The sequence below is a fragment of the Crocuta crocuta genome, unplaced genomic scaffold (genome assembly GCF_008692635.1).
Source record: "Crocuta crocuta isolate KB4526 unplaced genomic scaffold, BGI_CrCroc_1.0 scaffold51, whole genome shotgun sequence".
NCBI classification, from domain to species: Eukaryota; Metazoa; Chordata; class Mammalia; order Carnivora; family Hyaenidae; genus Crocuta; species Crocuta crocuta.
Window position 1 is genome coordinate 2541703 of NW_027527624.1, and position 27352 is coordinate 2569054.

Here is a 27352-nt window from a genome sequence, read left to right on the forward strand (position 1 = left end):
ACCGACTGAGCCACCCAGGTGCCCGTTTTTTTTTTTTTCTTTTTTAAAGAGGGAGAAGATATATCCTTATGTAGATGTTGTGACATAAAAGGTCTTTTAATATTGCCTGTGTAATCCTTTTGGATGTGGGAGGCTTGGACCTTATTTAGGGATGGCTGAAATTGTCCTGTGGTTTTTCTTCTTTCAACGGCGTTTCAGTGAAAATGCCGTCATCGGTAATCTGTCAACTGGTCGAGTGATTAGTGGTGGTTGGTTTAGTCCTCTCTCTAGCATCTGATACTTCCTCCTTGATTTTCCCAGTCTTTGTTGTGCTTCCTGTGAGCTCTCCTCTTCTGTTTCCTATGGAGGCTCGTCCTCTGTCTGGCATTTGAGAGGCAGTGTAGTCTAACTCCAAGAGATGTGCTCTGCCCTCACCTCTGTTTCCAATCCTGCCTCCACCACTTACATAAGTTAAGTTACAAAGAACCAAGCAAACAGAAACAGAGGAAGTAACTGTTATTGAGGGGCAATCAGAAATCCCAGGTTCTGGAATGTCGGTGGGATTTCTCTGCTTCTCTACATTAGCCAAGGGGATTGAGAGGAGGAGGGGAGTGTGGGTCAGGAGATGTCACTGTGAAGAGACCCACAGGACCCACGGCATTCTGGCACCTCTTGGGTACAGGTGATGAGATTGCTGAATGTCAGCTTTCCACCCGGTGACGGCAGAGACCCTTCAAGACGGGGGTCAAGGAGGAGGAAGCGTGGAGAGATGAGGATTGGGCTTGGGCCAGACTGGCTCGTGCCCTCCAGGCCTTGCTAGTTCATGGCTTAAAGCTTCCTCTAGGTGGGATGTCCGTGGGCCAGTAACACTGGTCTCTTTAGACCAGGGGCTCTCAGTGTGGGTGGCTTCACTCTGCCAGGGACATTTGGCGATGGCTGCAGATAGATTTTTTGGGCTTACCCCAACTCTAACCCTGTGACTGGGGTTTTACACTGAGTAGAGGCTAGGGATGCTGCTCAGGTCCTGCGATGCTCAGGGACAGCCTCCGCAACAGAGAATGATCTGGCCCACATGGCGATGTTGCCGATGCCGGACCATTCCTGAAGTAAAGGATGCACATTCCCTTAGTCCCAGGAGTGACCTGCTAGCTTCTCCTGCCAGTCTGTAGTGCCGAGGGGGCTGGGGGAGAGCCATTCTGGACTCTATCCCCCTCCCTCACTGCCCTGTACCCAGTAGGGCACTAGAAGCCCATTAGTGGCCTTAACGCCGGGCAGCAGCTGCCGTGGTCAGGGATCAGGTGTCTTTAGGGCCTGTAACGGATACAGGCTCCAAGCCAGGTGCGTGAGACCGCTGTCACTTTTGTGCAAATGCCAAATAGGGGGGACTTCTGCTTCTGACCGCGACTGCAGTTGAGGGTATGTCTTTCGTGATCTGTGGGCACTTTCTGTCTTCATCTGAACCAGGGAATAGGACTCTGCACTTGTGGGATCGGTCTCCCTCTTCAGATATCCCTTTGCTCGCAAGCTGTTCGGGACTCGCCCCAGCTCTTTCTCCGGACCCACACGTTGTCTGCGTGCAGGGCAGCACACAGGACGATCTGTGGGGGGAAGCTGTGCCTGGCCAGCGAGCGTCTTGGAGAGCCAGGAATTAAATTTCTTAGTTGCACCTGGAGCAGGGAGTTCACTCTTAAAGCAAACAGAAGATGATCAGTTCATGTCACTGGATTCCTGAGAACCATAAAATAGATCTGAGCGTGGGTTCCTTCTGAGGTGACACTGTTTGCTTCAGCAGTCCCTAGAAGTGGAGCTTTCTCGCCTTGTGGCGCTTGTCAGTCAGTGCGCCTGAAATGGGCCTGTTGCTCTGGCAGTTGGTTCATTCCCACAGCCTGGGAAGGTTGGTGTCAAGGAGGCGGCTCTGGGCTCTGACTGCTGAGAGCTGCTGGCCTTAGCAGGGAGAACATTCCTCTGTTGCCCTCGTCTCCTCCCTCCTGTTGAGAGCAGTGAGACTCTGGCTCTAAGGGCAGCAGTTTGGGAGAAGAGGGTTTCAAGGTCAGTGGGAAGATGATTTATCCCCAGAAGACCGTGATAAGCTTTCAGAATGAGACCACATAGATGCGTTACGTTGAATATACTAAATGCATTCCTGGAAGTGTTTCCTTCAGAGGGTTTGGAAGCCAAGCTGTGTGCTTGTTGGCTTAAAGACCATCCTACCCATCTCTCTAGAAAAAGGGAATCAGGCCGCTCTCCACAGCAAACGCGATTCATGGCCTCATGTTATCTGTGGCGGATACGTAAGATCCTACTACTAGAGGCTCCCGACTGTTCTCACGTAGCTTGTGATTTAGTGCGATATTGAACTCTGCGTTCTCCGCCCAGACTCTGGGTTGCAAATACTGCAGCTCAAGAAACACAGATCGTCCCTCCCATGAAAACACACAGTTCCCTTCTGTATTTTTATTGGCACCTCTGGTGTCCATTCTCCCTCTGCATTTTATGATGCCTGTTTTCTCTAGTTACTGGTCTTGTCTCTGATTAGATTGAGGTCTTCGGAGAAGACTGCCTGTTGTTCATTTTTAGGCTGCTGAAGCCTTCTGGGTGCCAGCACCGCACTGGGCCGTTTCCCTAATATTCGTTCCCTTATGGAATCTCTTAGCTGCCCTGTGGATTAGAGTTCATCATTTGCATTTTATGAAGCAGGGAACCGTTGAGTAGGGAAGAGAAGGGACAGGTGAGGCAGAATTACATGGGCTTCATGAGGATGCTCTTGCCTGGGAGCCAGTAACTTTACGGTATATAAATTATACATTAATAGCGCTCTTTTTTAAAAAGAGGAGGGAAAACTGCCACCCATCATGCCACCTGTTAGCTCTGGAACTTGGGGCAGGTTCTCTACCCTGTGCCTGCCTTCTCCCTTCTGGTAGATCGGGGCAGTGCCAGTTGCTCGCTCACGGGAGGGCGTTAGCAATAAACTAGCGTGCGTGAAATGTTTGGCACTGGCACGCGGTCTGTGTGTCTGCTGTTGCTGTCATTCTCCAGGCTGATGGCAGCCAGTTGGGGGACTGGAGTCCCATCTGCTGGATTCTGAGGCCCAGGTCCTCAGCATCGAGTTCTGTGTTCTTCTTGGCCCTGGCACGGTGCCTTGTCAGCCAACAGGGCTGAGTCAATATTTGCAGAATGAATCCACACATTTGGAATTCTGGGTGTTGGTGGTTCTTCCGGTGAAGTGAATTTGCTAGACGAGAATGTGCCTCAGGTTCGTGAAAGAACTAGAACAGCAGGTCAGAGATGTGGAAAGTCCTTTCGAATTCCTTAGCCAGGGCTGAAAAAGCAGACAGCTTCTCAGATCAGTCATTTTAAATGTGGAAAATACGGCTTCGTGGTATTCTGGCTCTAGAAGCTGCCAAGGGGCCAAAGTGCTGGGGGTTGGGATGGTGGTGGGAGTTTCTTGTGTCCTTCTGACTCTCTAGAAGATGAGTCTGGCCAGCACTGGGGTGGGGGGTCGTGGGCAGGGTAGCATTGGAGGGCTGAATGGAGGTGGGGGGACATTATCAGGTGTCTGGGTTCTGAGATAAGAAGCCCCTGAACACTCATTGTTAGAAATTCTAGAAGATAGGAGGTTTTGGTGTATAATCTGGATAAGTGTTTTTGGGGTATAGCTATCAGTTGTATATTGTTTCTCACAAATGTGAACCCCAAAATCTGAAATGGGAGTCTTCCTACCTATTTAAATGCCGTCGAGGTAATCTTAGGGAAGGGAGTTCGATACAAAAAGGTCAAGGTCATTGTTAATGCGGCAGGGCTGGGAAAAGGAATACACACTCTGGTGAAGCATCAAGGTAAATGGAGTTGATGCTGAAGTCTACCATGTCCTCGAATCTTTGTCGGAAGCCCTCGAATCTTTGTCGGAAGCCCATCCTTCTGTCCTTGGCCCTTTCCAGCACAGGTGGCTTGGCCTCCCATCGAGCAGGGAGGACTGGCATCGCACAAGTTACTTTACCGATGAGCATACCTCGCTTTATTGCATTTTGCAGGTGCTGCGTTTTTCACCAGTTGGAGGTTTTTGGCAACCCAGTTTTTAGCAAACCTGTTAACACCATTTTTCTAACAGTATTTGCTCATTCTATGTCTCTGTGTCACATTTTGGTAGCTCTTGAAGTATTTCAAACTTTTCCAATATTACTACATTTGTTATGGTGATTGGCGACTAGTGATTTTGACTTGCTATAAGCTCAGATGATGGTTAGCGAGTTGTTTTTGTTTTTGTTTTTGTGTTTTTTAGCAATCAAGTATTTTCATTTTCTTTTTTTTAAGCGGGCTCCATGCCCAGTGTGGGTCCTTTCATGACCCTGAGATCAAGAGTCGCATGCTAATTTACGGACTGAGCCCGTCAGGCACCCCAGCAATAAAGTATTTTTAAATCAAGTTATATACATTGCCTTTTTGTTTTAGACATAATGGTATTCCACACTTAACAGAGTACATACACTGTAGTGTAAATTTTTATATGCACTGGGAAACCAAAAAAATTCATTTGACTTTATTGCAGTGATCTGGAGCCGAACCCACAGCATCTCCCTCTGAGCTGTGCCTGTACTGATTTCTGCATCAGTGGACAGACGCGGCTGCGCTGGGGAGGCGAGCCAGGCCCTCCCAGAGCGGGCAGTGTCCACGGCAGCTGTAAGGGTGCGTCCGTATTGTTGGCGCAACAGGCGGGAGAGACTTGGGACAGGCCGGGTGCGAATGAGCTCGCCTGGCTGAAAGCTGGGAAGAGTCCAGAGGGGGCTGGAGGGGAGGCAGGGGCCGGGATGTGCACAGTCTATAGGCCTTGGGAGGGAGTTTGTCCAAACGAAAATGGCATTTCAGCAGGGAAGGCTCATGTGTTTATAAGGGTCCCTCTGGCTTCTTGGTGACACATAGACTGTAAAGTGATAGCGCCGGGTGTGGGGACTGGGGTGGGGCCTGGACATGAGGAGGCGGGGAGAACCGATGGCCCCCTGGGCCTTGTCCCCCTGTTTGGAAAAGCCAGTTTGCTTCTCAGAGCCGCTCACCTCTCTCCTGGGTGTTGGGGCAAATTTACAAGGTTTTCTGCAGTCTGTCTGTCTGTCTGTCTGCACATCCCTACACGCCAGGCTCTAGGGTAGTTTTTACGGTTACGAACCTAGAGCTTGTGGAAACCCCAATTCTCGCATTTGCCTTACACTCCCCTCATTACATTGCCAAGACTCTTTCATCTTTTTGCTATTCTGTTTAAAAATATCTGGTCATGGACGGAGGAGAGGGCAGTTTTGGGTGAAAGCACATGCTTTTTACTGATTGATGTGTAATTAATTGTCTAGCTTTATTTGTTTTAACCCTAAACCGCTAATAACTCAGATAATGAGCTGACATGTACATTTAAGAGTTCAAGAATTTAAAAAATGTTGCTCTTGCAATTGCTGTGAGTTTTGGGTTAGGGTAAACATATATTTTTCTTCTTCCTTCTGGTTAATGTCACTGGGCAATTTGTGTCCCAAGTTCTCCCGAACTTTTTTTTTTCTTTTTCCTCCAGAACTTTTTAAATCATCTTCTACACTGGGCATATAGACTACACTCTTAGAGCGATTTTATTACCTCCTTATTTCAGGAGTAGAGAAAAAGACTGTTCTGCCCATCTCTCCAGGTAGTGTGGCACTAGGGTAGGGTTGGGTGGGGCAGGTGACGTGACGGGTGATTCACACGTACCTTTGCTGGTTGTCTTTGGCGAACATTTGCACATGCGCTCCCTGAAATGGGAGAAAGCAAACAAAAAGAAGACCTTGCTTTCATGTCTTTGTATATACGCCACTGTCTTAGCTCACAAAATGACGACCTAGAGTCTAGAACTGTGTCGTCCAGTACTTGAGCCTCTGGGTACAGTTGGCTAGTGGGCAGCGGAAGTGTGGCTGTTCCAAACTGACATGTGCAGTGGGTGTAAAATACCCACTAGAGGGGCGCCTGGGTGGTGGCTCAGTCGGTTGAGTGCCTGACCTTGGCTCAGGTCATGATCCCGCGGTTTGCGAGTTCAGGCCCGCCTCAGGCTCTGTGCTGACAGTTCAGAGCCAGGAGCCTGTTTCCGATTCTGTCTCCCTCTCTTTCTGCCCCTCGCCCACACTCACACTGTCTCTGTCTCTGTCTCTCTCTTTCTCTCAAAAATAAATGAACATTAAAAAATTTTTTAAATAAAATGCCCACTGGAGTTTGTGGGACGCCTGGGTGGCTTAGTTGGTTAAGCACCCAGATTCAGCTCCGGTCACGATCTCACCATTGGTGAGTTTGAGCTTTGCGTTGGGCTCTGTGCAGACAGGTCAGAGCCTGGAACCTGCTTTGGATTCTGTCTGTCTCTGCCCCTTTCCCACTCACGCACTATCTCTTTTTCAAAAAAAAAAAATTAAAAAATACCCACTAGAGTTTGAGAATTAGTGTGGAAAAAAGAATGTAAAATATCTCATGAATACATTTTTTGTACTGATTACATGTTGAGGTGATCCTGTTTGGATCTATGGGGTTAAATAACATTATTAAAGGCAATCTTCTGCGTCCCTTTTTGATTAAAAAAATGGGGTTGCTAGAAAATGTAAACTTTCACATGTGGCTTGCATCTTTTGTGTTGGGGACATCGGTCTGAAGATGCGCTCACCAGGACGCAAGCCAGGCTCCTAGAGGACCTGCCAAGCAGCCGGCGGGGACCTCCTGAAAGTTTCATTTCTGGAGCCCTTCCAGCAGCTTGTGATGACTCCTGCCGCTCGCTCTTCCCCCAGGAGGGCCCTGCGGCTTCCTGTGTGACTCTGCTCAGCAGCTCCGGGGGTCCGTTGCCTGTTTATCTCCGAGCCTGTAATTGATGACAGACACAGGACTCACATACTTGGAGGTCAGCTCTTTCTTAGCACAAAGAGAGCTCAAGGGGTTCTTGAGATTAGTGGGGTCTGCAGAGAGTTAGTGACACTCTCCAAACCTCTGATAGCATTTGGTGGGTTGCCTGCGAGATTGTTCTACTAGCCACCCAGGCAGTTGTGTCCTTGCTAGTTTTCTGTGATCCACTGGGATTTAAAAAAAAAAAAACTTTAATGTTTATTTTGATAAAGAGCACGCACAGAGGAGGGCCAGAGGAAGAGGGAGAGAGAATGCCAAGCGAGCTCCATGCTATCAGCACAGAGCCTGACGTGGGGCTTGAACTCCCCAGCTGTGAGATCATGACCTGGGTGGAAATCAGGAGTCAGATGCTTAGCCGACTCAGCCACCTGGACACCCCTCCACTGGGATTTTTGAACAAACTTCCTTGGGATCCTTTTCTCTGGCGTGAGGGGGTTTCAACCCGCTTGTGTCTGCCCTTCTACATGTTGCTAGAGCTTGTGGCCCAGGACAGGCTGGCCCCGGCAACAGCGGGCACTCTGTTTCGCCTGTAAATTGGGGCATTGGTGAGGAGTTATCATTTCTGTAGATTTCCAGTGTCTGTGGACTGAGCTCTACAGCATCTGTATGGAGAACAAAGACGTTGGGATTGTACCACCTTAGATGCCTTCCGGTTTGTCTGGTGTTGGCGTGGAGTGCGGCACATGGGCATTCTGCAGAAGCCTATGAGGAAGATTTGTTGCCATTTGAAAAGCTGAGCTGTGAGCTTAAACACTGATTTATGGGATTTATCCAGGGACGCTGGTTTCATGCACGGGGTGGAGGTGGATGGGTCGCGTTTTGCACTATGCCTTGGGTCTGATGACAGAGGAGCATTTGTGGTGGCAGCTCGGAGTCCCTAAGTAATGCTAATAAAGGACATTTTTTTCGGTGATGTGTAGCCAGCCAGCTGTGTTATAGGTGCAGGGTGGTGGGGACTTCTAAAATAGCTCTTAAATGACATGTTTTGAATAATGACTTTCAACTAATTTCAAAACAAACACTTGGATGGCAGCCGGCGTTAATTATTGAGTAAATGAGTATGGCTGGGAGTGGGGGGTGCATGTCAGCATTGGGTGGTAAATTATTCAGGACCCATGCATTCCATTTGTGGACGGGGTATTTATGTTAACCAACTTCCTTCTTCCCTTCCTCTTTCCCTCCCTCTCTTTCTTCCTGGGTTTGCTTGGACCTAGTGCTTTCCCCGCGAGGGGCAGGTATTTGGATCAGTGGTTTTGAACCCACTGCTCTTAAGCTGATGTTTTGCTTTGCGTGGGGCTCCAAAGGGAGCCCCAAGCATTCCCTTGGGGCCAGGCCAGGTTTGAGAGTCACTGAATTGGTGAATTTGGGAGGAGGGAGGGAGGGAAGGGAAGGGGAGGGAAGGGAAGGATCCCTCGGGGGCTCTGGTCCCAGGTTTGCAAGCGCCTGGGGTGTTTGATTGTGCTGTAGAGCCAGAGATGAGCGCCTCCCTTCTACACAGTTTTTCGTCTTGTGATGGTTTATTGGAAGTTCGCTTGGCCACTGTGTTTGTGGCACCTGATTCACGGGCTTTCTCTCTGCCTGTGGTTCCCTTCCTTCTATGGACTGGAGGATGGGCTCCATTCTTCAGAGAAGGGCACGCAGGCCAGGAGGACCCCGGGAGGAGAGGCTGGGAGCTGGGGGGCCGCCCACATTGGGCCTGGGAGCAGAGCCCTGCCTCCGCTGAGCTCCTGCGTCCCTGCTGAAACCTCCTTCCCGTGCTGCTCTGCTTTAGAAGAGCCCCGCTACCTAGGGGTCACCATCAGAGGGGTTTTATTGCATGCACGACCTTGCTTGCAGCCCTGAGTCAGGCTTTTTACTGGGTGAGGTGGTGGGGGGATGGGGGCTCGAATTGCGGCCGGAATGGTTCCCGGAGGCTGGAGTGGGGACGGTGGCTGCTGGCCTCCCTTCCCAGGAGATGGCTTCTTGTCTCTCGCTGGGAAGGCCTCCCCTTTGCTGGAATGAGGCTGTTCTTAATGCTGGTCGGGTGTGCTGCCTGGGAGTAGAAAGGGAAGCCTGGGGCCTTCGTTCTGGCCCAGACAGGGCCTGGCCTCCAGGAGTCCGGGATGAAGCTGCTGAGTGGAGGAACAGGGAGGAACTTTCCTTTAGCTTCAGGACTGCGAGCTTTGTGTTACCTGCCCCGATGGGACTTGGCCAGACATTGGCCGGCCTCAGACTTCAGCCCCCCTCCCCCTGGGCCCGGCTTCGTCTCCTCTCCCCCAGTGGGGGGTCTGAACCACAGGGCATCACCCCTCCCCCCCCATCTGCCCCTTCTATCTGCCTGTTGATTCTGTTCAAGGAGATCTTGAGAATTTCCAAGTTTTGGAGAGTCTCTTGAAGCGAGGGGGATTAAAAGTCGATACCTCAAAATGACTTGGCTGCTGTATTGTTTTGTTTCTTGTTTTTGTAAGAACATAGTTGGAAGAAAGTCTGTGGCGTTGTAAAACAGTGTTATTTGGCCTACAGTTTATTGGTAAGCGGGGAGGCAGTTTTAGTCCTTCGTGGTTTCTGGAACTTGCTCGGGAGAGTCTGAGGCTTTTTTTCCTTGGCCTGGACAAAGGTGAATGCCGTCTTTGTTCAGTTGTATGGGGCTGTTAATAGTTTATGGATGGAGATTAAGTAGAGCGGCTAAGCCACTTTGCATTGTGTCTTAGCCTACACCGGCACTTGGCTGCTTTGCAGAAAATTGACCTTTCAGTTTGGTTTCCACCTGCCTTAGGGGCGTTTGCCCGGTTCATCCCGCAGAGACGCCTGCTTCCTGGTCAGCACCTCCCCCCGCCCCCCAAAAGTGCAGGTTCTGTGTATACATCCCCAGATGAGTCCATGTGGCATCAAGCTTAAAGTCTCTATTTAAATGTTGTCCCCCTTAGACTGCAAGCTTCTGAAAGTAAGGTGTGTCTGTTCATCTAATGACCGTGTCTCTGGCCCGTGTGTCCCTGTCGCTCACTCAGTCTATTGGCCACTTCTCTTCCTGGGGAGTTTCTGATTATGCACTCACCTTCGTTGTCCCCACAGTAACCTGGGAGGTGGGCCAGATTTGTATCTCTTCTATCCAGGAGGAAATGGAGAGCCACAGAGGTTAATTTGTTGCAAGCCACGAGGCCAAGGTGCAGTCAAGCCAGGATTCCCTCCAAAGCAGCTTGACCCCCTGGATTGAGACACTGTTGGAAACCACTACAGTCCAGCCCACCCATGAGAAAAACCCCCAACCAAGGAATATTCTACAGAATACCTGACCTGCACTCCCCAAAACTGTCAAGGCCGTTAAACAGGGAGAGTCTGAGACACTGTCACACGTGACAGACAACCTAAGGAGGCGTGACAACTAGATATAATGTCCTAGATGGGATTCTGGGACAGGAAAAGGACATTAGGGAGAAACTGGTGGGACCCAAGTGAAGCGTGGAGCTTTATTTCCAGGAAAGTATCTCTGTCGTGACAGATGTGCCATAGTCACGTCGGATGTCAGTGCTGGGGGGACTTGCGTGAGGACTGACTCTATTATCTTTGCAACTTCTCTGCAGTGTCTAAAACCAGCCTGAAATCAAAAGTTTAAATTTGTTTAATGTTTATTTTTGAAAGAACACGAGCAGGGGAGGGACAGAGAGACAGACTCAGATTCCGAAGCAGCTCCAGGCACTGAGCTGTCAGCACAGAGCCCGATGTGGGGCTCGAACCCACAAACCGTGAGATCATGACCTGAGCTGAAGTCGGACGCTTAACCAACTGAATCACCCAGGTGCCCCAGAAATTAGTTTAAAACAATAGTTAAAATCACAAATCCCATTGCATTCCACGGCTTGTCTGGCTTGTCACACTGTAGGTGTCTAGGTGTCCTCACGCCTTGCTGGCCCTCACGGTCAGGTGCACAGGCCCACATCATTGGAAAAGCGTCTCCTTCAGCTTTGCCTGAATTACCAGTGGCATTGCCATTGGGCTGTCAGACGTGCTGACTTTTTTTTATTGACAGAGAAAGAGAGAGAGAGAGAAAATCCCAAACATGCTTCATGCCCAGAGCAGAGCCTGACACAGGGCTCGATCTCACAACCCTGAGATCATGACCTGAGCTGAAATCAAGAGTCAGATTCTTAATCCACTGAGCCACCCAGGCGCTCCCATGCTGCCTTTCTTAATGAGTGTCATTCTGTTCCCAGATCTCTGTGGAACCCAGGAAGGTATGGAATATGGAGAGAAAGGAAAATGGTTTCGGTGTAGGAGAGAAATAATTTTATTTAGATAAAATTCAGTATATAGCAGGCAGAACAAATATAGGCAGATACATGATTTAAAAATGTTTCCATCCTTTTTAGCCCTCACCCTTGTCACTCTCCTGGTAGGTGTCGCTTGTATTGATAAGTTATTGGTTTTTTTTTTTTAGTTAAAAATGTAAATAAATAAATAAATAAATAAACATAAATAAATAAAGACATAAATAAGCTTTTTATGTTTATTTCTGGCAGAGAGAGAGAGGGAGACAGAACCTGAAGCAGGCTCCAGGCTCTAAGCTGTTGGCACAGCCGGACTCGGGGCTCCAACTCAGGAAGAGCGAGATCATGACCTAGGCCCAAGTTGGACGCTTAACCAACTGAGTCACCTAGGCGCCCCTCGATAAGTTATTTTTAAATCTTTTGCAACTGAAAAGCATCCAAAGTTGTAATTTTGGAGAAAAGGCTGGTTCACGTGGTGAGCTCAACTGCGCCTGTACGTTCTTAGATTCTCCAGCAGGGCTTTCCAAAGCCAGGAGTTAAAGCAACATGGTGGCGGACGGCCACATCCTGGGTGTGACCCCAGGGTGCCTGTGCAAAGCCCCGCACATGGGTGCTGCCACGTTGTGTCCAACAGCCCCGTGGCTTTGGAGCGTTGCGGTCCGCCGTCTCCCGCCATCTCACGTCCTCTCGTGTCTTGTGTAGCAGACAAGGTCGATGGTCCCTTAGCTCATTGACATCTGAGTCCACACCTTCTAGGGAGCGTTCATTGGGGTTTCGCAGACCTCATCCTGAAAGCTCTGGCAGTCCATCATCTCCGCGCACAGCACTGTTCTAGCAGATGCCACGTGCATTTGCTGGGCACGGAGCAGAGCACTCGGGTAGGGTTTGCGATCGGGAGTGAATTAATTACTTCTTCGCCCTCCTTGCTGATGCCCGGCTCTCTTCCAGGTGCTGGACATTTAACAGCAAGTAAAACTAACCCATTCCCGCCTTCTGTTAATGCTGCTGACATTAATCCTGTCCTACATCAAGCAGTCCAAGCACTGAAATAACTATGGTTTTGGTGTCCTGAGGAAAGCATATCGACATTGGTCATGGTCATTTGCATAAGTTTCTTGATGAGTGAATTGCCTTCTGGATGTCCGAAAGTCATGGTATTCATGTATTTACGAAGATGACAACTGGTACTTCTTTGTGAAGATGGACACTCAGTGAAAAGCAGGTTTTCTTGATGTACATAGGGAGTAAGGGAGGCCAGGGGTGAAGATGGCCTGCGGGATCGCTGGGTTCCCTGAGGGAATGAAATCAGAAATGAGTCCTCCAATTTCTTATTGGTCATTCTTTGTCTCCTCTTTGATTTTCAATGTAATTCCCATATCCTAAAATCCATCCTTTTGAAGTACATAATTCAGGGGTTTTTAGCATATTCACTAATTACTGGTACCAGGGTATTAGCATATATTAATACTAATATATACTGATAGTTGTGCTACAACCATCACTGCTCTGATTCCAGAAGGTTTTCATTACTCATAAGAACAAAACAAAACAAACAAAGCCCCCACACGGATTAGCTGTGTGTCCCAAATCCCAGTCCCTGTCTTCACCCAGCCTTAGGCAGCCAGCCCTCCGCTTTCTGTCTCCACGGATTTATCTTCAGGACATTTCACGGAAATGGAATCAGGCAATATGTGGTCCTTTGTGGCTTCTTCCACTTAGCATGATGTTCTCAGGCCTCGTCCATGTTGTAACATCATCCTTTTCCTCACTGAATGATACTCCATCGTATGGATGGACGACACTGTAGAAAAATCTGTCCATCCGTGGATGGACTCTTAGGGGTTGGATGGACTATTAGGGGTATTTCCGCTTTGGGGCTATTGTGACTGATGCTGCTACGGACATTCACATACAAGCTTCGATGTGCGCATGTGTATTTCCATTTCTCTCGGGTGTATGCCTCCGAGTGGAATTCCTGGGTCACGTGGCAGTGGTTTGTTTACCCTTTGGAGGAACTGCCGGTCTGTTTTCCAGAGTAGCTGTGCCTTTTGACCAATAGTGTATGTGGGTTCTAGTTTCTCTGAATTCTTGCCAACACATAATTTGTCTTTTTGATTGGATTAGATTAGTAAAAAGTTTTAAAAATATTTATTTTTGAGGCAGAGAGAGACAGAGCCTGAGTGGGGGAGGGAGGGGCAGAGAGAGAGGGAGACACAGAATGTGAAGCAGGCTCCAGGCTCTCAGCTGTCAGCACAGAGCCCGACGCGGGGCTCGAGCCCATGAACCACAAGATCATGACCTGAGCCAAAGTAGGACACTTGACCGACTGACCCACCCAGGTGCCACTGATTAGATTATTTTCAAGCACCTTTTAATTCAGGATGTATAATTTTGTTTAAAATAACAAATTTTTTTTGGAAATTTAATAAAATTCTGTGTGTATGCCACAGAGGTGAAAGATAGCTGTTTTAAGTTTATTTATTTCCTACTGTGTTCTTGGTTTATTTGTTTTAACGAAGTAATGACAAAGTCCTGTTCAAGTAAGTTTCTGGGGTTTTCTTGCCCCTAAAAACAGATAGATAGCCGGAACAGGATTTCATTAAGATTATCCTATCAGTTTTTATTTGTAGGGTTTTTTGTTTTTTGTTTTTTTTAATTATTCTGGTCAAGAATAGGAAAGAACAATAAACTCTAGGAAATAGGAGGTAAAGGATGTCTGGTATTATATTCCATGAAGAGTGTAAGCATCTTGTGATGGTCTGTTATTACCCCTTCTCTTCTGTATCTCCAACTGTTTTCACCAAAGGGAAGAATAGAATGTAGTTTTAAGACCCTTAGGGAAGATTCTCAGTTTTTGAGAGTTCTTAGCACCAAAGCAGTTTTATCATTTTATAAAATCTATGCGTACTTTCTTCTGCTTACCTACTTTGTCTCTCTGTCTTGGTCGCCTTATGTTACATAATTATTTCCTTTGGAAAAGAGTAGATGGGGAAGGTATTAGAAGATCTAGGTATAAGGATCACCTTATCTTGGATATGTTGTAAGCTCTTTAGAGCAGCAGCAATTTTGTATCTGTTGAATCTTTCATAGTGCCTGGTACATAATAGGGGCCTCAACAGATATTTATAGGATGAATGGACTTGTGAATGGGTGGATGGATGACCTTACAGGTAAAGTGGCATATAGATGGATGAATACATTTCAGGTGTGTTAACTGATTGCTTAGCTCTGGTTTGTTTTATACATGTGTTGGCTGTGTGATGACTGATTAACAGATGGGCTAGTTTGATTTTTGTTCCTTGGATTCTCAGTGTTTGAGATTAGTTTAGCAATTTGGAGATGTCTCATTACCTTCAGATTTAAATTGTTTCTGAGATAATTTCTAGTCACTGTAGTTTAATTTTTTTTAATATTTATTTTTGAGAGAGAGTGAGAGCGAGCAGGGGAGTATCAGAAGAGAGAGGGAGACACAGAATCCTAAGCAGGCTCCAGGCTCTGAGCTGTCAGCACAGAGCCCGACACAGGGCTCAAACCCACAAACCATGAGATCGTGACTCAGTTGAAGTTGGCTGTTTAGCCAGCTGAGCCACCCAGGCACCCCTCTAGTCACTGTAGTTTAAAAGAGCAACCAGAAAGCTGTTTTAAGGGGGTGCCTGGCTAGCTCAGTCAGCAGAGCATACAACTCTTGATCCTTAGGGTCATGAATTCTGTCCCCACGTTGAATATAGAGATTGCTTAAAAATGAAATCTTGGGGTGCCTGGGTGGCTCAAGCGTGTGACATCAGCTCAGGTCATGATCTCATGGTTTGTTTGTTCGAACCCTGTGTCGTACTCTGTGCTGACAGCTCAGAGCTTTGAGCTTGCTTCAGATTCTGTGTCTCCCTCTCTCTCAGTGCCTCCCCCACCCACACTCTGTCTCTGTCTCAAAAATAAACATTAAAATTTTTTAAAAACAATTAAATTAAAAGTAAATAAGCCGTTTTAAGGAATTGTTAAGGTGGAAAAAAAATTAGGATATAAAATCAGGGCTGAATCAGTTGGCAAGTCAGAACCCTGTAACCATGGAATAAACTCTTGATAGCATCACACATTCATAATTGAGGCATCTTGCTGTTGAGCACCGTTTGTTTGGTTTTGATTTTGAATCTGGAGTGGGGGATACCAAGGAGTCTTTGTACCTTCGTCTGGGAAAGAGTGAGCACAGGTTAGTTTCTTCTTGATGGTTTTCTTTCTTCTTTTTCTCCCTTTTTACCTCCTATCATTCGTGTACTTTTCATGTTTTCCTCGGCATGGAAAGTGCCCTTCCAAGTAGCCGATGGTGGTAACAGAGTTTGACCCTCTGGGCAGAAGAACATGAAAAAATGTGAGTGCCTCATGATCCTTCTTGGTGAGTGAGGGGGATGGGGTCCTAAAGGAGCTATCCAAAGACCTGGGATGGATTGTCTGTGAACTTTGTATCATGAATGCACACAGGCCTCTGTTCACAACCATGCTGTTGTTTTAGATGTGTTTGTTTGAGACACTGCATGTCTCCCTATGGATATAGCACTATAAATGGGCCCTAGGCCCATAGGCAAAGGCCAAGAAATGATGTTGATAATGTGGGTGATGTAGCTAAAAGCTACAAGCATATTCTAGGTACAAATAACTGGAATATATTTCTTATAAAAATAGATAGTATTTCATCAATATCCTCAAAGAGTTCTGTAGGCCTGTTTGTGGAGTTACTTAACGAACACTTGTGGCAAAATCTTAAGAGTTGGGCGTGTGGATCATGTTGCTGAGTCTGGATCCGAATGGTTTCCTCTAGAATCCAGTGGTGCATCTACTCTGGTGGGCATACAGTGGTGGTTGGGGTTGCCTATATGTAAAACAAGAGGCATCGCCATTCCACAGCCAGCAGTAAAATGGGACGAGCTTGGGGTCCCCAAGTCACACGTTTCCATCTTCACGGGCTGTATGCCCACGGTTTCTCTTTCGAGGCTCCCTGGATTACCTGTCCATCCTCCGCAGCGGTGCAGGGGGAGCGCTGGCCTCAGCACCTAGCTGAATTCTGCCTCCTTTGAGACAGGAGGCTAAGCACTACCCGGGTTCCACTTTGAGCCTGGCAGCAGCGAGCCTCTTGGGAGTCTGGTACAGATGTGCAGAAACGACTGCCAGCCCCAGGTCTGATCCCCTGCAGTCACGAGGTGAGGCAGTGACCCTGAGACCACTCAGCCCCGTGGGGCCCTGCGCTGTGCATGCTGTGTGGCACGGGGATGGGGAGACCACCCACTGCTGTGGGGGTGCTGGAAGCCCGTGGGGGTCCCTGCTTCTCCACCACATTTCCAGGGCCCCTCCTGAGCCATCCCTGGAGGAAGGAGTCTCGGGTTTCACCTCCCCCCTGCGTTTCTGATCTGCTGGGTCTGCCCCCACTGCTGTGTTCGTGCTGCACTTTTCACACTCATTTTGTACATGGGCTTTTGCCCCTCTCTTCCTTGTCTGCACCGTCTCCAAGCTCTCTGACAAGTGTTGTGTTGGGGTTTGTGAGCATCCTGGACAGGTTTTTTGGGGTACATTTCAAGCATGTGTGTGAAAACATCAAAAGTCAGCTCTAATTCACATTAAAACCCAAACTGGGCGGAGGGAGGGAAAGGAGAGCGTCCCTCTCACACCATCATCATGCTTCCTGAACCTCTTTCCTTATGTCCGTCAAGCGTCAAGCACTCGGCAGGCTGTCGGTACCCCCTCCCTTCTGTGTGCACCTGCTGTAATGTCACCAGAAATTAGATCTGCCCCAGGTCTGCTGTAAATGGGCTCCCCCTACTCTAGGAGGTAGTGGGAAATCCTAGAATGTAGACAGTGGAGTCTGCTTTCAGTTCATCAGGTCACAGACCATGAGTGGTTTTAAAGACTCTAATTTGGCGGTGGCTCCAGAATTTTGTGACTCTAGCTCGGTGGTTTCCAGCTAGGACAGCGCCCTCAGCCCCTATAAGTGGTCACCTCGACCAAAATGACGGTAGTACCAAAGTTGAGAAACCAGCGTTAGCATTTTGTATGTGATAAAAGCCATGGGTCTTTTAAGGTGGATTTGAATAATGTTTACAAAAAATAAGTTGAAAAGGTGTTCCTACTTCAATGGAAAAACCATTGACTGTAAAACAGGAAAGATCTCATTTATATGTGGAGTCTAACCCCCAAACCCTCCCCCCAAAAAAAACCCCACCTCATAGACACAGAGGGCAGTTCAATGGTTTGTGGGGGGTGGGGGGCGGAGGAGGGAAGATGAGAGAAGTAAGTAAAGGGAGTCAAAAGGTACAAACTTCTAGTTATAATTAAGTCCTGGGAATGTAACGTACAGCATGGTGACCATAGTTAATAATATTGTGTATTTGAAAGTTGCTAAGAGAGGAGATTTTCCAAGTTCTCATCACACAAAAAAAATTGCAACCATGTGTGCTGATGAATATTAACTAGACTTACTGTGTTTATCATTTCACAATATATGCAAATATCAAATCAGGTACAGATGACACTGTTATATGTCAGTTATATGCCCATTTTAAAAAATGGAGAAAAAGTGCCATTTAAATCCCCGATACTATGACGTATTATCTACATCAAGTTTCTGGAATTCAGTGTGGTCAGGAACAAGGTCCCTTGGCCCCTGCCCTGCCCCAGAACATTAGATACCCTAGAAGATGCCAGGTTAGAGAGGCGCCTGGATCGTTCAGTCGGTTAAGCATCTGACTCTTGATTTCAGCTCAGGTCATGATCCTAGGGATCAAGCCCTTCGTCGGGCACTGAGCTGGGTGTGGAACCTGCTTAAAATTCTCTCTCTCCCCCTCTGCCCCTTCCCTACTCCCGCTCTCGCTCATTCAAAAAAAAACAACACAAAACAAAAAACCATTGCAGGTAGAAGAGGAGAACTTTCCTTTGGCTGCCGAATTTACTACAGATTTAAGTAGTCATATTAATTTAGCCATTGCAAAATTTTTTGTCCCCTTTTGTCTTTAAAAGAAATCAAATTTCCGAACAAATTATGATTTTATGGTGTAGCCCATTAGAGAATCCTGAAGTGTGGTACTTAACATAGGCCAAGTAAGCACTTACGGGAGAAAAGTAGGTGTGGTGCTCTGTTCTGGGTCTGAGGCCGAGTTATGTGTTTGGGTAAAGAATGTTCTCTTTTCTGTGAATCTGTAATTAGAACATGCCACACAGCATTGGTATTTAAAGCCCATCATCATTATCTCCTTTTAGGGTTGTTTCCCTACCTTATTTTTAAACTTCATTTTTTTCAGAGTTCAGAAGAGAAAATCATTTTTAAAACCAGAAGAGGGGCGCCTAGGTGGCTCAGTCAGTTAACCATCTGACTTCGGCTCAGGTCATGATCTCATGGTTCGTGGGTTCGAGCCCTGCATTGGGCTCTGTGCTGACGGCTCAGAGCCTGGAGCCTGCTTCCAATTCTGTGTCTCCCCCCATCGCTGCTCCTCCCCCGCTCTTGCTCTCTTTCTCTCTCAAAAATAAACGTAAAAAACCAGAAGAGAAATATGGTAGTTTATAAAAGGGCAAAAGTAGGTTTAAATCTGTGCTAGTGATTTTATCTTCTTTAGCTTAAAGTAGGGATCAGCAAACTATGTGTGTAAAGGACCAGGAGGTAACAATTTCAGGCTACTTCCGTGGTCATAGTTGGGGGAAGGACCTGGATAAAAGTCCTTGCCCAGGGAAGGAGGCACTGGAGCAATTGCCAGGATATTAAGGATTATCTTCCAGGGCGAGGGGCTAATAACCGAGCAGCGTGAGACAATGATACAGTCTACCACGGTCTCCTCTTTAGAGTAGTTTGGCCAAGTCTTCATCGTGGCCTCTTAGCCCCTTGCTGGCGTTAGCAGAGAGCAGGGACCTGAATTCAACACAGATCTTCAGAGTGTTCACTCAGCACTTATCCTGAATCTTTAATGGTGTGCGCATGCGTGTGTGAGTTTCTTGATCTCTCATTGCCCAATTAGATGCATATGGGTTTTCCCATTACAGAATGGTTAAGAATATGTGTACAATTAGCAAGTATAGAGGTTTGGAAATTAACTTTTTTTAATGACTTGAAGTCACCAAGATTTAATTACAGACAATAAAATTCATGAATGACAGGTCCACGTTGGAACGAGATGTAGTACATGTAAACAGCTGCAGGGTTATCCACAGGACCCAGTTCTAGAATCATTCTATCGCCCCCAAGGCTCCCTTTCTCCTCATTCATGGTCAGTGTCCCTCCCGCACCTAGCCCCAGGCAGCTGGTCCTCTTCTGTGTCCGTGGATTCGCCTTTTCTAGAAATGCCATATCAATGAAACCCTACAGTATGAACTGTGTCATGTGTGGCGTTTTTCACTTAGCATGATATTTCTTAGCTCTGTCCTGACTGGTGATTCTGTTCGTGGCTTGTTTTTTATTACTGAAGAGTTCCATTGTATGGATTTATTATATTTCACTGGTCTCTAAACCAGTTGATAGTCATTTGAATGATTTCTAGTATTTGGCTATTAAAAATGCTGCTACAAATATTCGCATGCAAGGGTTTTTGAAACGTTTCTTTCAAGGAGATAGATCTCTAGAGTGAATTGTTGAAACCTGTGATAAGATTGTGGTTAAGTTTTTTTGTATTTTTTTTTTTAACATTAATTCATTTTTTGAGAGACAGACACAGTGTGAGTGGGGGAAGGACAGAGAGAGGAAGACACAGAATCTGAAGCAGGCTCCAGGCTCTAGGCTGTCAGCACAGAGCCCAACGCAGGGCTTGAACTCCCGAACCATGAGATCATGACCTGAGGCGAAGTTGGCCACTTAACCAACTGAGCCACCCAGGCACCCCGAATGTTTTATTTATTTTTGAGAGAGAGAGAGAGAAAGAGAGAGAGAGGGAGGAAGAGGCAGATGAGAATCTGAAGCACTTATCAGCACAGAGCCCAATGTGGAGCTCAAACTCACAAACCATGAGATCATGACCTGACCCGAAGTCAGACACTTAACATACTGAGCCACCCAGGTGCCCTAAGATTGTGTTTAGCTTTTTAAGAAACTTCCAAACCATTTTCTAAAGTGTGTATACCATTTTACATCCTCACTAGTTTCCCCACATCCTCACTAACACTTATTATAGTCAGTATTTTTTTTTTTTAATAATATCCAGGAAATCGTTTGTTGGTAATGGAAAATGGAACCCCTATGAACCTCTCTTCTGAAGAAGGGATGGTGCCAGTTGCCTCCCTATCTTATAGGATTGCTCTGGATCAAAGGAGATGGGAATTTTTGAGCAAGTACTTTGTATGGTAAAAGTGTTATCGATGATTATGTGTAGGAAAGTTCTTAGCTATTAAATTGAACACATATCCGTCTCAGAGATCAGGATGAAAACTTGCCCGAGTTTTAATAAAATGTGTATGTTATGATCAGACTTTTAAAGACATTTTTGAACTCCAGTTATGAGCTTTCTCCATATGCTAGGTTGCCTGTATTGTACATTAAATTATCGGCCTTATTTAACAATGACAGACTATAATGGCTCGCATATGGTGGGCAAATTTTTCTTCCCCACTCCAACTTGGATGGTCTGGAAAATGTCTGCTTGTGACTTCATTTTTAAATGCCTGTGGGTGGCCTCTTTACTGGACCTGGGCATATGTGTTCTATTCGAAGAGAATGGAGACAGAACATTTGGGGGCTCAGAGAAACCACCAAGAGCAATCTATGTAAAAATACCAACTTTGGTTTCACTTTGCAGCTCTGATTCCATGAAAATGGCCGGTTTAAACTTCTCCAAGGAACAAAGGGAATGTTTTGAATGCATTTCCCTTCCTACCTGTGGAAGACAGCTGCTGTATGTAGGTCTAGCGAACTGGCCGTGGGCTTTCAGTTTGCAGTCTGGGCGGACTTCTTAGAACTTGCTTATCAGCAGCTCTTCACACCTGTTGAAAAAGACCTTTGGACTAAGCAAGTTGAGCTGGGTGTTTGATCATGTAGGACTGTGTCAACAGAGGGCTTTCTGGTACCTTCACCTGAGAAGGTGAAAAGGACCTCCACAGAACTCCAGGGAAAGTGCCTGCATGCCGTTTAGCCTCTGGAAGTTGGGAGGTTTGTTAATCCTTGCGACAATTTATATTAACAGTGTCTCCTAATGAAATATCTGATTCTTATTAGACAATTAAAATTTTTTTTTGTAACCTTTATTTTGAGGGAGACAGAGTATGAGAAGGGGAGGAACAGAGAGGGAGAGGGAGACACAGAATATGAAGCAGGCTCCAGGCTCCGAGCTGTCAGCACAGAGCCCAACACGGGGCTCATATTCACTGACCGCGAGATCATGACCTGAGCCGAAATTGGATGCTTAAACAACTGAGCCACCCAGGTGCCCCTGGACAGACAATTTTAATAATCAGGAAGCACATGAAATCCATTTTCATTAAAGAAAATAATGCAGGTAATAGTTCTAGCAAGCAGTGCCTTGGACTTAGAGTTTGGAGGGTGGAAGACGGCCACTGTGAGTTATGATTTCCTGATTGTACCTAATGAATAAGAATTCTCACTTTATAGAATTTTGAAAGTTTCCATTTGAATGTGTGTATGTGTGTAGGTATTTCAGAGCTTTAAAATGTTGCAGGGTAACATTTAAAGGGATAAAGATGGAGAGCCTGGGTGGCTCAGTCGGTTAAACGTCTGACTAGTGATCTCAGCTCAGGTCTTGATCTCAGGGTTGTGAGTTCAAGTCCCATGCTGGATGTGAAGCCTACTTAAAAAAAAAAAAGACACTTTGGTGGCTCACTTGGCTTCATGTCCAACTCTTGCTTTCAGCTCAGGTCGTGATCTCAGGGTCCTGGGATCAGGCCACTCATTTGCATGAAGCTTGCTTGATTCTCTCTCTCTTCTCTACCTCTGTCCCTCTCCCCAACTCACACACACATGCTCTTTTTCTCTCTCATATAAAAAAAAAGAAATAGGGCATCTGGCTGGCTCAGTCAGTAGAGAATGAAACTTTTTTTTATTTAAAAATTTTTTTTAATGTTCTTATTTATTTGTGTGTGTGAGAGAGAGAGAGACAGCGTGAACAGGGAGGGTCAGAGAGAGAGGGAGACACAGAATCTGAAGTAGGCTCCAGGCTCTGAGCTGGCTGTCAGCACAGAGCCCAATGTGGGGCTCGAACCCACGAACTGTGTGATCATGACCTGAGCCGAAGTCGGACGCTCAACCGACTGAGCCACCCAGACACCCGGAGAAGGCAACTCTTGATTTCAGTGTAATGAGTTGAAGCCCCATGTTAGGTGTAGGGATTACTTAAAAAAATAAGTCTTATAAAAGGTAAAAAGGATGAAAAAATAGTTCAGAAACTTAGAAGTCTTTTTTAGGTCATCACAGATGATGTGGTTTTGGTATGGAGTGATATTTGACAGAACAATCTTAGAGGATGTGGGAAACAAATCGTCCTTTTCGAAGCAGCTGTCTGCTAATAAATTGGGAGGGACAGGCAGCTATAAGTGTCATTTTTGGCATTCCCTGTGTCTCTGCCTGAACAGCCAATCAGAGGTATGTGACTGACGCATGCAGAGATGGGAACTTGATGTTGTGTGTGTGTGTGTGTGTGTGTGTGTGTGTTTTAAGTTTATTTATTTTGAGAGGGGCCTGAAGGGGCAGAGAGAGGGAGAGAATCCCAAGCAGGCTGTGCACTGACAGCACACAGCCCAATGTGGGGCTCGAACCCATGAACCCGTGAGACCGCGACCCAAGCTGAACTCAGATGCCTAACCGACAGAGCCACCCAGGCGCCTCTGTTTCTTCTTTATGTAAGGCAGGCTTCTGGGCCTACAGAGAACGTTTTCGTATTCAGTTTGGACGCTGTATATGACTGTGGAGGATTTCAACCCCTCTTTGGAGGGAAGGTTGAAGAAACATATAGCTGGAAAAGAAGGAGAAAGGGAATTGCCTGCCGGGAGGGCTTCAATAGGACTGTAATGGGGGAGGCTGGCACGGGCACGGACCTCACGGGAATTACGTGAGCCCGGCCGCGGGAGCAGGAGAGCTGGGCCCAAATGCTTTGACCAGAACTCCGAGTTGACTTGGGACCCTGAGTGAGGGCGCTGACAGCAAGAGTCCTGGTTCCCGGCTGCCGTAAATAAGGGCCTCACTGGCAAGCGCAGAGGGATTTTGGTTTTTTTTATTGTTTTTAATTTTTTTAATTTTTTTTTTTTTTATATATTTCTGAGAAAGAGAGAGAGAGAAAGAGAGACAGCATGAGCAGGGGAGCGTCAGAGAGAGAGGAAAACACAAAATGTGAAGCAGGCTCCAGGCTCTGAGCTGTCAACACAGAGCCCAACATGGGGCTTGAACCCACGAACTGTGAGATCATGACCTGAGCCCAAGTCGGACGCTTAACCAACTGAGCCACCCAGGCGCCCCAGATTTTGAAGTCAGGTTTTTATATCTTCTTAGATTTTCCCTCCTGTGAAAGAGAATAAATGGTGTGCGTGTGATAACTGGCCACTTAAAGTGACCTCTGTGGTGTTATATTTTAAGTGTGCATTAAATTGTTCATATAATTTATGACTTACTTTATGGAGACAAATAGTACGGTGTGTGCAAAGAGTATGGGGTCAGGAATTGGAGAGATTGGGATGTGGCTCGGTCACCAGTGTGTAAGGAAGGGTGTGGGCTCTGAGCTTCAATTTCCTACTGGTGGCAGGATTATTAGCTTACTGAGGGTTGGTATTAAGTCCAGTGTCCTTGAGGCTTTCCTCTCCGCACATGACCGTGACACATCGTGGGCACTCTGTTACCGGAAGCTAGCTACTATTTGTGTTATGGATCAACACAGTTTAAAGCAGCATAAAGTGATGAGTTTACTTCTTTTTTTTTTTTAATCTTTTTTATTTTTGAGAGTGAGAGCGAGAGCACAAACAGAGGAGAGGCAGAGAGAGAGGGAGACACAGAATCTGAAACAGGCTCCAGGCTCTGAGCTGTCAGCACAGAGCCTGACACGGGGCTCGAACTCCCAAACCACAGGATCACAGCCTGAGCCAAAGTTGGCTGCTTAACTGACTGAGCCACCCAGGTGCCCACGAGGAGTTTACTTCTATATTATTTGCCTCCTACCAACTCTACAAAGACATCAGTTGTAGTCTGATAAACTGCAAGTTGAATAAACTATAATCAACATATTTTAAGTATTTCACTTAACATTTGACATAAAAGCAAATTAGGTAGACCAATAAAATGAGGTTGAAAGTTCTAGAAAAAGTTGTTTAATGTAAGTACCACTTTATTTTATTACAGTTTTTTTTAACGTTTATTCATTTTTGAGAGATATAGCATGAACTTGTGTGCTCGTGTAGGGGAGAGGCTGAAGGGGGCGGTACAGAGGATCTGAAGTGGGCTCCGAGCTGACAGGAAAGAGCCTGATGCGGGGCTCAAACTCCTGAAGTTGTGAGATCATGACCTGAGCCAAAGTCAGATGTTTAATCGACTGAGCCCCCCAGACGCCCCTGTATGTCCCGTGTGATGACCCACGTGTATTTCCACGTTCCACACTGTGTCATAAGGGTGTGCCCGTTTAGTGTCATTTTTGTTGGGATTGGTGACACTGAGCTAAGTAGAAATAACTTACTGAGGTACTGAAGCTCAGTGTTACATTCCGTCACATGGGCATACAGCATCGTGATAATTCTTCACAATTTGACCAGTAAACACCCAGTGATTTCTCCAGACTTTTATCACTTGTTCTTAGAAACAAGTGCTTTTCATGTTGTGAAATCAAAGAAAAGGGAATTCATCATTGAAAAGATAAATACTATGCTTGTTCCATTTGTGAGAGTGGAGAAATAAAATCAACACCAAACAGCAGCAGCAACAGACTGGGCCCCGGGTTAGCAATGGGATCTGGAAGTTGCTGTGAACTTCACACCTGCGGACTGGGTTCTGATCTTTACTAAAACTTTAATCCCTCTCTTGGAGAGGTCATTTGACACTTAGGTGTGGGACTAGCCGGCAGTCGGTGGGGTGTCCTGATGCCCTCCATGTGGTCAAGTGCGTGGGGCTTGGCGCTGGGAAGATGGGAGCCAGCAGATCCCAAGGAGTTTTTGTTACAGGGCGAAGCAGTGTCAGGACCTGGTTCAACTTGTTTTTGGAACCCAACTGCCTGGCGTCAAGTTCTTTTCAATTTTCTGATGCTGCCTTCAGGCCTTCACTTCCCTGACTTGACTTTGCTAATAGCACCTGCCTCAAGGGCATTTGTGAGTGAAATGAGATCATCCACATAAACCACTTGCATTTCAGCAGGGGGGGACTGGGAAGGGGGGGGTTACTTTCTTCCCTTTTCTGTGTCCTCTGGTGGGACAGTGGTCATGCTGTGTCTGGTAATGGCTGGGGATGATGCTTTCTGAGCAGCCATTCTTGTCTGAGAAAAACACTTGCTTCTTAAAAACTTCTTTCCTTCTTAAAGGAATGCAGTAGTCAGTAATTTTGAGAGTGGTGATTTGCCACGAAACACAGCCCAAACTCCTAGTTAAATCCTGTTCGCTTTGTTTACAGGGGACACGGGTCTGGCTGAGAGAAAATGGCCAGCACTTTCCAAGTACTGTCAATTCCTGCGCAGAGGGCGTCGTCGTCTTCCGGACAGACTATGGTCAGGTGAGCACAGGTTTCTGCAGCTTTACGATGTTCACGTTCTGCCTCCCGGGGTTGTCTTCCATGAGATCATGTGTGTGTGTTCCCCTCCGCCTTCTGTACCTTAAGTAGTTTTTTATTTTTTTTATTTTTTATTTTATTTTTTTAATGTTTTATTTCTAGGAGAGAGAGAGAGAGAGACAGCGTGAGCAGGGGAGGGTCAGAGAGAGAGGGAGTCACAGACTGAAACAGGCTCCAGGCTCTGAGCTGGCAGTCAGCACAGAGCCCGACGCGGGGCTCGAACCCACGAACCGCGAGATCACGACCTAAGTGAAAGTCGGACGCTTAACCGACTAAGCCACCCAGGCGCCCCTTAAATAATTTTTTCTAAATGGTAAACCCAAATGCCAGAAAGAATGTATAACGCACACCATAAGTGCGTGAGATGCAATCCCATTCTCCAAATGGAGCACACCCGGTGTTGCAGCCAGTACGGGACCCGAAAGCACTACACTTGGCTCATTCTCTCCCTGGGAATGCTGTCAGAGAATCACCAGTATAGGGTACAAGCAGTTTCAGAAAAATTTCACAATTACTGATATATGCATATTGGTTCCATTACCACTTTCCCTGAAAATTCTGAAATTTCTGAGGGCGTTGGAAATAGCCAGTCTGCCAGTGAGAATGGAAGTAATAGGAAATCCTGTAGAACCAGATGGACTCTCCCACCTACCCCGAGCTTCCTCGTCCACCTCGTTCAGCAAGTGAAAAGTTTCCTGGTGCAGAGGGTAATCCACCGCTTCTGGTTTCCGGTTCTTTGGTGTAACGTAAGAGCTATAATATCACAGAAAACAAATAGATGAATTCAGAACTGGCTCACTGGTTATATTTGGGCAATTGTGAAAAGAGGCTGGTGTCTCCATTTTATAAAGGAGACTAATTTTAATGTTACAGATGGATGCCTTTTTCAGAGGCACATATCAAAATTTAAGACCTATGCCGGAGGGGTGTTGGGTCGGAGGAGGGGTTGGTGGGCGATGGGCATTAAGGAGAGCACTTGTTTGGAATGAGCACTGGGTGTTATATATAAGTTTTATATATATATGTATGTTATATATATATGTTATAAACTTTTATATATATGTTATATATATATATAACATATATATATAAGTGATGAATCCGTAAATTCTCCTGAAACCATTATTACACTCTATGTTCATTAACTTGGACTTAAATTAAAAAAAAAACAAAAAACGGAATAGAAGTCAATATAGTCTTAAGGATACACCGAATATCCTGAAAATTGGGGCAGAGGGCAACTATTCAGCAAACGATTATAAGATAGCAAAGAGTATTATTTAGCAAGTAATAGTAAAAAATAGCCATTCGTTTAATTGTAAAGTAGAAGAGGTGTCATAATATTTGTATCCCAAGTGGTGATGACTTGGATAAAACTAGTTCTACCCAATTGTAAGCTTCAAAAGAAAAAGTTGGACAAGCAGATGGTTACTTAAGTCAGAATGGAAATGCACTCATATTTTATCTGCCTCTGTCACATCTTGAACACAGTCTTTGTCCAAAAACAACCCACTTGTTTTACTACTATATTCTAAGT

General features: G+C 46.3%; 1 protein-coding gene across 1 annotated transcript in view; it reads left to right on the plus strand.

Annotated features, from left to right (window-relative positions):
- Positions 1 to 27352, plus strand: part of MYO10 (myosin X) — a 236355-nt gene that overhangs the window by 22443 nt on the left and 186560 nt on the right. The window contains exon 2 of the mRNA XM_077772062.1: positions 25660 to 25758. Coding sequence (XP_077628188.1) covers positions 25660 to 25758 — 99 coding nt within the window. The remainder of the gene's footprint in view (positions 1 to 25659; positions 25759 to 27352) is intronic.